Source organism: Trichogramma pretiosum, unplaced genomic scaffold, assembly GCF_000599845.2.
Source record: "Trichogramma pretiosum strain Unisexual culture from Peru unplaced genomic scaffold, Tpre_2.0 scaffold25, whole genome shotgun sequence".
Classification (NCBI taxonomy): Eukaryota; Metazoa; Arthropoda; class Insecta; order Hymenoptera; family Trichogrammatidae; genus Trichogramma; species Trichogramma pretiosum.
Genome location: NW_019641621.1, coordinates 218,805 through 232,808, shown reverse-complemented (window position 1 = coordinate 232,808; position 14,004 = coordinate 218,805). Strand labels below are relative to the sequence as shown.

Here is a 14,004-nt window from a genome sequence, read left to right as displayed (position 1 = left end):
CGGATATAAAATAACTTAAATTCGACATGTTTTTAAGTACCTTTAAGAGATCTCTAACGCCCAGCAGTCTTTTTCGTCTAATTGTAAATCAGCAAGTCTTATTTTAATTAAAATTTAATTAAATGAAAATGAAGAACAAGTATACTTGTCATTGAAAAAAATAGTTATACCCAAGAAAACCACTGTGTGTTTGTATGTGTATATGCGTGAGCTTATAAAATATACCCCTATTTAAATAAATAAATAAAAAACGCGAAAGATCTCTTAAAAACTATCAAAAATATTTTTACTTAACCCTGCGAGTCGAAAGTGGACGTAACGCTCCGTTCATCATTTGAATAAATAACGATTCTAAAGTCCAATAGCTAATGAACTGCGAAAACTGCAGATTCTTCATAACAATCCTGAGACGTCCAATTCAAGTCGAGGGAGAGATTAATTTTTAAACTAAATAAATATAATGAACGACCGAGTAAATCAGTCCAGGAGACGTTGTAGCAACAGATAATTGTCTGAAACTTCGAGTACAAAGGTACTATTCCGGTGATGAAATTCTCGCTTGTTTATTAAGTACTGTAGTCCTCGAGTGCTTGTTCCAACGTTGTCATCTTCTTAAACCATTTCAGATTTACTGGAGTTTCCAACTTGCAACAAATTAGTCGGGGCTCTTAGCTGCATTTCCTTCGAGACTGATTTGACACAGGAATCAACATCGCGCTGCAACAGTCCACCCTGCGTATCACACATCAACTAGTTCACTTTATCTGTGATTTTTTTACTTATCGTTCACTTTTTCTTAAATTACGAGTTTAGATTTATCGAAATCCAAAGCTTAAAGTCTTTCTTTCATTGCGTTAAACCTTGCTCATCTTTTTAATAGGGGGGTTTTCTCTTTGCGATCGATTTTCTGATCGTCCATGCAACTACAAAAAGAAATGAAAAATCGAAACGTTCATAAATAATGTCGATAAAGAATACTGAACATACACAACGAATAAACAATAGATCAACATAAAATATAATACATTTTGCGAATGAATTGTGTGAACTTTGGTCCAATACAAAAATTTTCTTCAAACCAGATAAATATTTATTTAAAACGAAATAAATTATAAGAATTTAAAAATTTTTTTAATTCTCATTCTTATTCAGCTGAATCGTAATTTTTGTATTGAATCACGGATAGCGCAATCGTTCACGAACATCTTTGTAAGAATGTACTTTTCTCACGTATGCAGTCGAAAACATTTTTAATAGCTTATTTTATAAAGAACGCGGGTAGTGCAATTTCTGATCGGTTCTAACAGTACCACTGAATCCTGATAAAACTATGAGCATGGTTGAAGATTAGAAGCGTTATAGAAACGAAATATAAAATTAAAGTCACACAAAACGAGTACACGGAAGTTTCTCTATAATAAACTTATGAATAAAATATAAGAAAACTTATTGCTTAATTGTTGATTTACGTGCGCACCTGCAACAGCATGTTAGCAAAGTTGGCATTCGTAAACTTGAAGTGACGTTTGTCGTAGAACTTGAGCAGAGCCGGACTGTACGGGTGCTTTTCCTTAAGATGAATATAGTGAACCTCGGGCTCTTGCGTGGTGTGGCCGCATTCTTCGCACACATAGACCTTTGTGCGCCTCTCCTTGTAGCCGTAGTTGTGCTGGACGCCGTGGACCTTGAGGCAGTGCGACTCGAGGGAGCATCGCTGAGTGAAGCTCTTTTCGCAGAGATTGCACTTGTAGGGCCTGACGCCGGTGTGCGTGCGCGTGTGCCTCTTCAGATCGAAGGTGTCGTTGAAGCCCTTGCCGCAGAACGTGCACAGGTAACGCTTGACGTCGCTGTGACACTTCATGTGGCGGTTGAGGAGTCGCTGCAGGTTGAACGATTTGTTGCACGTGCGGCACGCAAAGTTCTTTGACTCTGAGCTGTCTTTGGTTGTCGACGACTGTCGTACCGATCTTTCGCGTTCTCGGTCTTCACTGGTGGATGTTTGTCGTTGGGATTCGATGTTGGCCAGGGGATTCTTGATGCCGTGGCCGCCGTTAACGTATTCGACGCTGGTTATATCGTAATCCACGAGTCCCATCTGAAGATGTCATGAGAAAAAAATATATGGTTAGTTATGATAGTCTAGACAATTTAAATTTTAGTTCTCGTGAATGTAGTACTCAAATTGATTGGCATTGCACAAATAACGAGACATTTAACGTTTAAAGTAAAAAACTATGCTTTTGCCGATATCAAGGTGAGTCGCTTACCACTTCGAAATTTGAACGAACTTTTTGGACGAGCGCGGCATCCGGTCCGACAAAGTCCGACTGGCTCGGCGAAATAGGAACTTCAACAGCGAGCTCCAACGGCGCGGGTGGCGACGTGCTGCTGGTCACGGACGAAGGAACGTCCACCGAACTGCTTGGGCTGGGTAAACTTCCTCCACAGCTGCCTGATTCCAAGTCCATTGCTGGAAAAGATTTCACTTCATTAGTGAAAAAATTTTTGTTACATTACCATTTTTTTAACATCGATATTTTATTTTTAATTCAGAAGGCAAAGATTAAATGTAACTTACGATTATTCGCGTAGTTGACTTCTAGATGAGCTAAATTTTGATTGAGGTGTTGATGATTTGGCGATAAATTTGGTGAAATCAAATTTTGATTGTTTCCAATAGCTATGTTCACGGCGTGCGAGATGGGTACGCCATTTCCATTGAGTTGTACCTCTTTAGTCAAGTGTTGGTAGGTGGATTCTTCCTCCATGTAGAAGTTTTGTAATTTGGGAACGAAATTTCTCGGCGAGTTGAAAAATCTGAAAACACATAGAATTCAATGAATAAAATATAAGTTAAAAATAAATTTAAACAGTGTGTTACAGTAAAAAGAAAACCTACACATACCGATTGTCATTTTGTCCATTCATGTGCACGTTATGCTCCAAGAACTGATCGACATTGGAATCTCCGGTGTTAATCGTACCGTCGGCTCTCAAAGTCACGTTCGCATTGATGCTCGTGTTCAGCGTCTCGTCCAGCATCGAATTGTCCTCGACGCTCTGGCGCAGCAGTTCCTGGAAATCCAGCATGTTGTTGGAGTCGCTCAGAGCGAAGGTTCCGGTGAACTCCTGGCCACCCTCGAGAATCATGTTGTCGTCGTAGCTCATGGGATTGGAATTGAACAGTCCGTCGCCCTGATGGGGCGACAATTTGTAGACGTCCAGCTCCTCCTGCTTCAGTGGCAGATTGTTGACCTTGTAGGAGCCCATCTCGTTGCTGTCGTCCTTGAGAATGATGCTGCCACGGTAGGACGCCTCGTCATCCTTCAGGGGAGCTACGTTGTTCAGCAGCTGATAATTCTTGTTCTCGACGTTGAACTGATGCTGAAAGACTTTGCCGCTCGGCAGTATGGGCGTGGGCACGTAGCCGTTGTTCATGAATCCGTTGCCGTAGCCCAGGCCGTTGGGAGCTTTGAGCGTCTCGTAGAACGGGGGCAGCGCCGAGGACGGCGGCGAGTTGGGCCCGTAATTGCTCTGACCGTTGCCGCCGGGGTTCATGCCACCGCCGCCGGTGCCGCCGAGGCCACCGAGTCCGCCTCCGCCGCCGCCCGAGATGAAGCCGCCGCCGTTGCCGCCCGCCGGGGCACCGCCCGCGGCGGAGCCGCCACCCGCCGCGGAACCGCCGTTCTGGCCGCCGGCGCCGCTGGCGTTGCTGGAGCGCCCGTGGCCACTCGCCGCCGACATGATGCCGGGTATCTGTTGGGCCTGGGTCCAGGCGTACTTGGACTCGAGGCCGCTCGGGGCGCCGCTGTGGTCCTTGTGGTGGCCTCGCACGGCCCGCCGGCGTTGCGCGCCCATGTCTTCAGATTCGGTCTGGTGATTGCTCTTGTCCTTCTTCTCCACGGCGTAGTTGATGGGCTGCTCCTGCTCGGGCTCCTGACTCGTCGGTATCACCACGCACGAGTCGTCCTTTTTCGCGTTCTTCGCCGGGACCCTCTGGATGACCGACACCCTCGAGTGGATCTTGGCCTGCGGTACCTCGCTGGGCGGACTGATGGGTTTGGGCAGTTCCACTCGTTGCTCCTTCGTCGTTACCGGTTGACGAGCCGACAACAAGCTCGTCGCCGGTGCTGGCTTTGTGTCGCTGACATTTTCGTTGCTCTTTTTGGGCGCTGGACTCGCCGATCGACTCCAGGACTCCTCTTGTTTGACGGTAGAGTGAACATTGCTGCTCTTTTCGTCGCGATTATTATCGTCGTCGTCTTCGTCGTCGTTCTTATCGTCTGGAAAAAATGAAAATAAAGCACAACGTTATTCATTAGGTTCCAAAAAATAATAATTCATACACAAAGGGGAACGAAATATCAAGATTGGCGAATATTAATTTTTATAATTAGGGGAGAAAGCGGCAGCCGCACCGCAGCTCGGATGTGCAGCGCAGGTTGAAAAAAAAATCAATTATAATGCACGCGCATTTGCACAAGAGATCTAAACCTGCAGCTCACTCCGTTGAATGAATAAGACTAAAAAAGAACTTAGATTTGCAAGAGCAGCAGCTGCAGTGTACGAATAAGTGTGTTAGCTAAGAAACGACAGCAGCTGCCCGCCGAGAAATGAGCAGCAGCAGCAGTTCGATTGAAAAAGAAACAGGATTTCAAGGTGCTGTATCGCCAATGTGACGTTTGACTCATCAGCGTGAATGGAAAGACCGAAAGGATAATAATGAAAAGAAGCGAAAATAATTTTACATCGAACAAAAAAAAACAAACAAACAGAAAAGATCTATTTTTTGGGTGAAATTTCGTGCTCGTTAAAAAAGGGATGATGATACCCGCTCCGAATATAGGTTCCGCAAAAGATTCGTAATACTATTTATACAAGAGAGGAGATCGCCCGGAGGAGTCCTCAAATTCGTGCGCGTTAGCTTCGGAGTTACGTCAGTTCCCTCTATCCCAAAAGAGGCGCACGCGCTCACATATTTAAACGCACGCTACGTATACTACTATAAGTTCACGCGGCACACACACACACGCTCGAAATAACGAGGACACTGTTATAACCGAACGCTTCGACCTTCAACGATCCGAAACCTGTTTCACTTCTCCAACGATTTTTCAAGTCCAAATGTCTGCGCGCGCGCGCGCTCGCCTCTCGGCGCTATAAGCACAAACACTCACACACATGCATTCACGCTATATGCGTGTGCATGCACATGTATAATATACACGTGTAATACGGAGAGGAGATAATTTTTCGTTCCCTTAAAACGGCGAGAAAGTTTTTGCCGTTTTTTTTGTTGTTAATCTAAAAAATTTCAAGCAGCTCGCGCGATCGTAACGGTTTATTCGTAATGCGCACGTTTTACAATTGAAAAATTATACGCTCGAGCTTACTATATGCATGACAGTAAAAAAAAAAAAAAAAACAGAACAACGCAAGGCAAGAATAGCGCACAAAACGATCTACTCAATGAACGCAAGCGAGCAAGCGAGCAAGCGCGAGGAAAATCATTTCCTGCCTGGTCGTTCTTTTTCTCTCTCTCTCTCTCTTATTCCTTCTCTTCCAATAACAGTAAGGCGCATTTTTTTATCGTTATTTTTCATTGAAAAAAAAAAAATAAAATAAAGATATACACCGATCGAAGGACGATGTAAATGCGGCTAAATGTATGTATGCGAGTGCGTTAGCAGCAGCAGCAAATATCTTGGACGCGAAGCAACGTCGATACACGCACACACACAAATCCACATCAAAGGCTCTCTCGATACACGCGTTATATACAAAGGCAGCTGTGCGATGACCGTACTCTGCGCCGCTTTATAGATAAGGTGAGTCAGGTCGCTGCTGCCGCTGCAGGTACATAACTAACTTTTCAATGACGTTTTCGCGTGCACTTTCATATGTGTGTACGTATATATAATACGAAGCCATGAAACGCTGTTGTACGCAAGTTCATTACATATACATAAAAACCGTGCACGAGTCAGTGAGTGAGAGATATGCATTGACGTGCAGCAGCAGCAGCGAGCAGTGCCGCGAGGCGAAAAAGCCCGAACTCTATACCTCGCACGGCATCGGTTTGGTTCATCAAATATTTATAAACGGCTCGCACGGCGACGACGCGCGAGGTTAATGCATGGTAAAAAGAGTCGCGCAGCAAAGTATATATAGCGGCAGAGATTGTGCGTGTGCTTGCTGCAAACTGTAGAGTACAATGTGTATAGTATGTATAGCCGGCGATAAAAGAGAAGAGAGGAACGACGCTGCTATATGCTGCTGCTGCTGACTGCACGAGAGAATCGAATCACGCAAGAAAGAGAGAGAGAGGAGAGTATCTCTCTGGTATATTCGCGGCGTTATAGTATGCGGGATGCTCGGCTCTTGGCTCGGCGCTCCCAACAACGGCAGTCACAACGCGGCTATACGGAGAGGAGATCGAGAGACTCGAATGCCCGGTAAAGAAAGGCGCACACGAGTTTATATTATACACAGCGACTTCGATGACTCTTTTTTTCGGATATATAACTACGGACGCGCCTGCGAATTTCTTCTCTCTGTATAACGCGGCGCGCGGGAGTTAATTAAAGCCACGTCAACCGCAGAGAGAGAGACGCTAATTCCACTTCTTGCCTACCCCTCGTGCAGTAGTAATTCTTTTGAACTCTTTATCCAGTATCCGCGTGGAAAGGAGTCGAGGAAAAGGGAAAATTTTAATAACGAGATTACACGTAACAACAGCACACACACACACTTGGCCAAGGGTATAATATCTAAGGCACGATGTTGTACTACACATATATAAGTGAGCTAAGTAGCCGATGATAACGCCTTACCTACTACTACTACCCGTAGACCCGCACCGCCCGAGGCTTTATTATTTTTTAGATATAAATACACGTGAACACGAATAATTATATACCTTTTTTTTGCGCGCAAAGTAACTCATTGTGTTTGAAGAATTTTTTTTTTTTTTGAAAATCAATTACTAGCAGTAACGCAAAGCTCAAAAAAGATTTTCTTACGTCAAAAAAGTTAATAACCAAGGCGTTTGAGTGATTTTTATGTAAATATACAACGTCGTAAAAAGGGAGCTGCGCTCTCAAACGGTTCATTAAGAGATCTATATGTTATTTAAAAAGTTCTACTATACGCGGCTCGAGGCTCTCTTTCTGCAAATTGGTTCGTATCAAATTTCTTAGCTTCATTAGCTCGTCCAGAGGAAATAGAGAGAGAGCATAAAAAAAGGAAAGAACCAAAGAAAGAAAGAAGAGATATCCAACCCCGCAGAAACCAAAAATTTGCTTGCATAACTTCGACAAAACGGAGTCTTTCTCTGTCTGTCTCTCTTTCTCGGTTTCCAATCGCGGTCGTCATCGTCGTCGTCGTCGCTTTTTTTTATTTGTGCGGCGAGCGTGGAAAAAACTTTCGCACACATCGGCGCACAATATACAGTATACATGAAGAAAAAAAAATTCGTGAAAGACGATCGTCGGGGGCCTCAAGAAGAGCTCCGACGACGATATTCGTGCACGCTCGCACGCATGCTGCTGCTGGGCACAATCTCTCAAAAGTCTTGCAAAAGAGAGTCGAAGAAAAGTACCATAACGTAACGAAACGCATCCGATGAATATATTTTGACCATCGCGCATGAAATATATACGCGCGCGGACGTATGGTTCGTTATCGAAGGCACGAATTATTGTTTATAGCTTTCCTCCGTACTGCTGCTGTGGGTCGTACAATTGCTCGCAAGGAGTCAATTTTAATTTCGCGATTCTTTAATTGATTACGCAGAAACCGCTTGAAATATAAATCTCTCTCTCTCTCTCTCTCTCCCTCGAGAGAGATTCGAGACGAAACAAAAGGAAGGCGCGCGCGCGAGTAGGGAACAAGGTTACACAATTTAATCTTTCTGCTCCTTGTTTTCGCTCGGCAGCGGCAATCGAGCGGCTCGCTCGAGCTCGTATATATTACGATCGGGTCCGACCCAGCATGCGAATCGTATACATATGCGAAGGAAAGAAGAAAGTAACGATACATATATATTTTCGCTCAAACGCAAAGTCCGAAGTTTCGCAATGACGACGACGACGACGACGACGAGAGAGAGTATATATCTCTCCTCTCAGGCATGGGCTTTATATATATACACATTTTTACTCTTCGCGTCGAGTCGCCTTGAGTTGGTTAAATTTTTATAAAAGGATATACGTGTGTTGCTGCTGCGCGAGTATATAAGTATACTGTAAGCGCTGCAGGAATCGCTGCTACTGCTGCACTTGGCTCCAAAGTAGAATTTCGGTCAGGGTCCTCTTGCTTCATTCGGCGCACATAACGTGCAGCTCTCCGCTGCGAGCGCGACGCGTAATCACGTACGGATTCTGAATAATGTATCAAGTCCACACACGTATATATATACACACACGCATGAACTCCGTTCACGGTTAAATTGACGGCGCACACAGCAGAGAGAGAGACACACGTATATAAAAATACATTTCGCGAGGCGGCGGCGAAAATTTGTAATGGCCGCGTGTAGTGTCCCCGTGTCGCGCGCGCGCGACCGAGCTCCGATTATATTATAATGTATTCGACATCAATGACATTTCTTTTCTGCGAGCGCGCTTGAGTATAAACAAGACCGTTAGGCCGAGTTGCATAAATCATTATGTGTGTACGTGTGCGCGCGCGTGTGTGTGATATATATATTGAAAAAGAGAGTTTCCTGGCTTCTGGATTTTTGCATGACAATGATGGCATTGAACGATACATCTCGATCGGATTTTTACTACTACTAGAATACACCTGCGCGTATTGCACGCAGAGGTCACGCGTAGCGCACATACGTCGATTGTGAGATCGGATCGACGATGACAGGTGCTTATAGCGTCGAAGACAGATATATATATTTGAACGAGAGACGTGCGGTATAACGATCGGATAAGGTGGCGCGTGTAGAAGAGAGAGAGTGTCAAAGAGACAAGTATAGCTGTAATCCGTTAAGATGATTTTTCCGGTCTCTAATGATCCACAAAAGTGTGAATGGGCCTATATCTATCGCTTCATCAGCTTTTTATCCCATTCAATCTTTTTTACGTTGACGTATTATACGACCGCATCGACACGAGTATAGCGCGTGTCCCTGTTTTATTTATTCGTTTGTTTATTATTTATTTTTTTTCCATCTCTATTATTACAGTCCGTCAGTCGACGAACAAAAGTGAAGGCAAACTGTGTATCAAGTGCAAGAGGAAAACGACTCGCCGCGCTACGCTGCGCTTACCCGCTTCCCAACTTCCGCTATAAATATGTGTGCTTGTGTGTATACCTGTGCGCCAGGCAGGCAGGTATATATATACACGAGCGCATAATATTATACGCGAATCTGGTATTTCTCGTTGTGAGTGCAACTATAGTTAGAAGAGGTGAATCGACGCGCGTATATAGATAGGGTGATTTTATAATTTGTACACATCAGCTGCATAGATTACGAGTGCATCGCATCGGGTCGAGTCCACCAACGAAAGCTATATGCTATTTTTCTCTCTCGTTCGCTCGCTCACTCACTCACTTTTTTTTTGCGCAACGAATCCGTTAGCTTTGTATATATATACAACACGTAACACAACGTAGTAGTAGTTAGATAGTTAGTAGTAGCGCACGAAACGCAACAACGGAATTAACCTTCATTTCGTACACACAAACGTGCCGGGGCCGCTGCAGCAGCAACAAACAACGAGGAGCTGCTAGCAACAAGGTCCCTCCTCTCTCTCTAACTCGGCGCGGCGTTTTTTTTTTTTCTTCTTTTATTAATATTTGCGCGCATTCGACTGTGTAATGTATGTATGAATATTGATGGAAGCGCGCATTCCACCGAGCTACTGCTACGACTACTACCATTGCTATATGTATTATAATGTGCTTGTAAAATATGCGACCGAGCCCACATTTCGTGCGGTGCGGCAAGTGCACACGGTAATATAATAAGTAATAGAGAAGAGAAGGAAAGCAAAAAAAAAAAAAAAGATCAGCCCCACGTGCGCGCGCGTTCGATGCATATCTGCAAAGGATAATCGAGACTATACGTGGTCACCCATACGTATTATGCGTATACACACAACACATAACGGTCGCTCGCCGGACAATTCGCGGTATTATACAAATCATTATTATTGTTGTTATTATTTAAAAATGCCTCGTTCGGAAAAACCTACATATACGTTTTCGCAGCGATGTACCTTTCTTTCTTTGCATCTTTCTACGCGCGCAAGAGTCTCTGTGTGTCTCCGCTCCGTTTTCAGCTTTTTGTTACATTATTTGCCCTATAGGTTTTGGGCTCTCCTACGCGTAAAAATACATACGGTATATATAGAGGGATATATTATGTGTCCGCGTGTGTGTGTGTGTGTGTGTGTGTGTGTGTGTGTGTGTGTGTGTGTGTGTGTGTGTGTATAAGGGTACCCCGTGCGCTCCGATCCCGCAATTCTCCATATCTCATTCAACAGGTATCTCTCTCTGCTACATACGTGTATAGCTATGCTTGTATGCGTACAGGTATGCGTATATTTATACGCTTACGCATACACATACACACATGTACGTTTCGTCGGTGTTGCTTACTCCGAGAGACAGAGAGAAAAAATCTCGTTCTCTCTCTCTCCTTACTGCGTTTCAATGCGAGGAGATCGGATAATGGGTTTGTGGTTTCTCAAAGCACAAAAACTTCTCTCTCTTTCTCCGTTCCTTTTTTTCCTACTTCTTTCTCCTATATAGCTCCCTTTTTCGGCCTACGCGTGCATACACATACATAAAACTGCCTTTTTTATTTTTTCATGCTTTTTCGGACAATTTTTTTTCTTCTTGCTTCTTCCTCCTTTTTTCTGCGTCTATTTTGAAAAACTAGCTGTGTATAAACGCGTGCATTCTTATAATACATTTGGCAAGGTATATATAGGTGAAAACTGTTTTTTCTCATTGTACGAAAAAAAAGAGAGAGATTACTCATTTTACCGTTGCTCGGGAGCAAATATATATATAGCAATAGCTGTTGGCGTTCGAATGGTATTAGAATTATGCGTACACATCTTTTTTTTCTTCTTCGCTTGTCTCTCGCGCGCCAAAGCTTAAGCTACCATTCCGAATAATAAAATATATACACGAACGAGGCGAGCGCGTTTACGTAACGAAAAAGAGTAATTAACGACCAGTGCAAAAAAAGAACGAAGAAGACGAGGCGAAGGCGAAGAAAGGAACACAAACGCGCGCATAGAAAGAGATAGAAAGATTATAAACACGAGAGAGAGAGAGAGAGAGAGAGAGAGAGAGAGAGAGAGATTTGTTGCGAATCGAGCGAGAGCAGCCGAGGGGCAGCAGTCGTGATCGACAAAGAAACGTAGATATAATACACACACACACGTGCCGAGCTGCGCGCAGCACTAATAATGTAAGAGAGCCTCGATGTGTGTATGCGCGCAGTAACGCAATCTGCGGCACGAGTGCGATGTACTCGATTATAATGCCGCCGCGCTGGTGTGCGATAATAAGCTTAGAAATATACGGCACGCGGCAGCAGCAGCAGCAACAAGTGTGTACTGCACTGCACCTTTCGCACATCGGGCCAAGTCTTATCGTTTCTTTTTTTTTTAGAAGTAACCCTATACACTTTTATTTTTTTCGGCTGTCGGAAGGTATATCGCGCGCGCGCGCGCGCGTGGAATAAAACTTAGCCACTTGCTGCTTTGCTTTGCCCTTAAATTACATCGGCGCGTACTGCGGGTATGATCATGCAAGCTGCATCGGTCGTCCTACGCGCCCGAGACTTTTCGACTCGCGCGCGAGGGAGAAGAGCCGAAAGAGTAAGAGAGAGAGAGAGAGACTAAAAAAAAATAAAGGAGCAGGTATATAGAGTAAGTATATTTAAGTGAAGCACTCGATCCGGGTGTACACCTCTCTAAGCAGTGCAAAAACCTGTCCCGAACAAAATAAGCTTAGCTCAAAGAGAGAGAGTGAGTAAGTAATGTTTTGCACGCGGCGCTAACTCGGAGAGCAGCAGCAGCCCCGAAAAACCAAGCACCTGCACATTTATATACTACATGGCACATGCAGCCTATGTACCCTAAATGTATGTATGTATGTAACTACACTGTGGGCACTTGTCAGAAATGTGCCTCGTGCGCGCACAGAGCACCTGCAAATGAGGAGAACCTGTGCAGCAGCAGCAGCACACGCGCAATAATGCCCCGAAAAAAAAATTATCAAAACCTTTTGTATTAGCGAGCCGAGTGCGTAAGATATAAATACGTACGCGCGTGCACCACTCGCCCCCGTCAACGATTCGTTTCTTAGATTTTTTTTTTGCTTTTGCTGCTTTGCTTTTAGGCGAACGGACGTTTACGATTGTACGTATGTACGTACCGAGGCGCGGACACCTGTTGAATGCGCGCGGCCTGGGACAAAACTATATAATATAATCCACTCGTCGGAGGATATATCACATCGGGCAGCGAGATAAAGTCAACAAATACCTATGCGTACAAGATGTGACGAAATCGATATGCTTCAAGATAAGTATGCGCGCGGGGATCAATTGTCACTTTTCGCATACAATACAAGTGAACGCAGAGAGAGAGAGAATACGAGGAAACGTCGACTCTCTTTCTTCGTGCTTCTCTTTATTTACTACGAAAAACTACGCGTTGTCGTGTATACGAATTGAAGGAAAAAAGGCTGCTGCTAATAATAACGGGACCGCCGCAGGCAAATATAATATTAAAATCGATGTGAACGCGTGCTACACATCTCTCTCCGATTCCCGAATGAAAGGCCAACACATACATTCAGTTTGGTTCTCTTATATATACATACATAATGCGTGCGTATTTACGTGCGAAACGAGAAATAGTGGTAGCAGTTATTGCGAAAAACTCACTTTGTATTTTTCTCACGCAGAGCTCGAGCGGCTCGTCGTAGAAGGCCGAGGCGCCGGGAATGCTCAGTGCGCCCGGCGTCGAGGCGGCGTGGTGCAACTTGTCCGGATTCTGATTGTTCTCCAATCTCGCCTGCTGCTTGAGCAGCCGGTCCTTGATCAAGAATATCTTCGGCATCTTGGCGAAGGTGGCGGAGATGCGTAGTTATATACTTGCTTCGAACTTTTTCTCGATGATTTTTTTTTTCCTTTTTTTCTCTCTTCTTTAAAAACTACTACAAATGTCGTCTGAGAGGCACTAAGTCATTTCGGCGAATGACCAAAACCATTCACCGTACGAGGTATCGTTTCAGTATTATTTATGAATGAAAAAGAAAAAACAAACAAACAACAACAACAACGAAGCACACAAGTTCACGAGTCTTTTAAATTTTCTGCTGCTGCTGCTGCTTCTTGCCGCTGTTATCGTCGTACGGAGGCTTCTTTGTCTCTTTCACGTCTACGTCGACAGGTATAAAAATTCCGCAAATACATGTACCGATCGTATCGATGCAAAGTAAATGCAATAACGAAATAACCAGAAAAAAAATTCACAAACAACTATTTTTCTTTTTAAGTGTGCGGCACGGCGTTGATTAAAGTACAGAAGGACACCAACGCACCAACCCACAAACACACTGCTTACTCGGCTGTGCGCGCGGGGCGGCTTGCGCGATACATTCGTTTTTCGCAGTTCTCGCCTCTCTTGGCAGCGGTGCGCGGCGCGCGTGTAACCGTTATGAGCTCAGAGGCACGACTGGTGACTGCCGAGGAAAGTTCGCACGGATCCGAGAGCCCGGAGGAGCAGCGGCGGCAACGGCAGCGGAGAGCGACGAAGCGCGCGGCATAAAGAACGGTCAAGTGGTAGTGGGATATAGTGTACATTGTACGGGGATTTTCGCTCCGTCTCTCTTTCGCGCACGGTAATAAAGGCTCTCCGCAATGTGTGCGAGTGTTTCGTGTGTGTGTGTGTGTGAGTAAGCCTCGTGCTGCATGCACGGAGCACGGAGCGCACGATGACGCGCGCGGGACTCCTTCTA

At 44.7% G+C, this 14,004-nt stretch overlaps 1 protein-coding gene across 5 annotated transcripts; it reads right to left on the bottom strand.

The window, feature by feature from the left end:
- Window positions 1-220: 220 nt before the first annotated feature.
- On the bottom strand, window positions 221-13,709 carry LOC106654036 (transcriptional regulator ovo-like). 5 transcript variants are annotated; one of them, XM_023458861.1, is made up of 6 exons: window positions 12,929-13,709; window positions 2,906-4,283; window positions 2,579-2,817; window positions 2,268-2,485; window positions 1,478-2,095; window positions 221-732 (listed from the first exon to the last, which is right to left on the bottom strand). In XM_023458861.1, exons 1-6 carry the CDS (start codon window positions 13,101-13,103, stop codon window positions 613-615), a joined length of 2,748 nt encoding a protein of 915 aa, XP_023314629.1. In that variant the 5' UTR covers window positions 13,104-13,709; the 3' UTR covers window positions 221-612. The 5 variants fall into 5 exon arrangements, with proteins under 5 accessions (XP_023314629.1, XP_023314631.1, XP_014229211.1 ...); XM_023458863.1 differs by having other exon boundaries at window positions 221-717; XM_014373725.2 differs by having other exon boundaries at window positions 2,289-2,485.
- Window positions 13,710-14,004: the final 295 nt, after the last annotated feature.

Bases quoted from the DNA above. Each gene is read 5' to 3' on its own strand.
- LOC106654036 (XM_023458861.1), bottom strand. From the start codon at position 13,103: ATGCCGAAGATATTCTTGATCAAGGACCGGCTGCTCAAGCAGCAGGCG. The intron at 2,818-2,905 runs GTATGTGTAGGT...ATGTGTTTTCAG, and splicing joins AATGGACAAAATGACAATCG to ATTTTTCAACTCGCCGAGAA. The intron at 2,096-2,267 runs GTAAGCGACTCA...TGACATCTTCAG, and splicing joins TTCGTTCAAATTTCGAAGTG to ATGGGACTCGTGGATTACGA.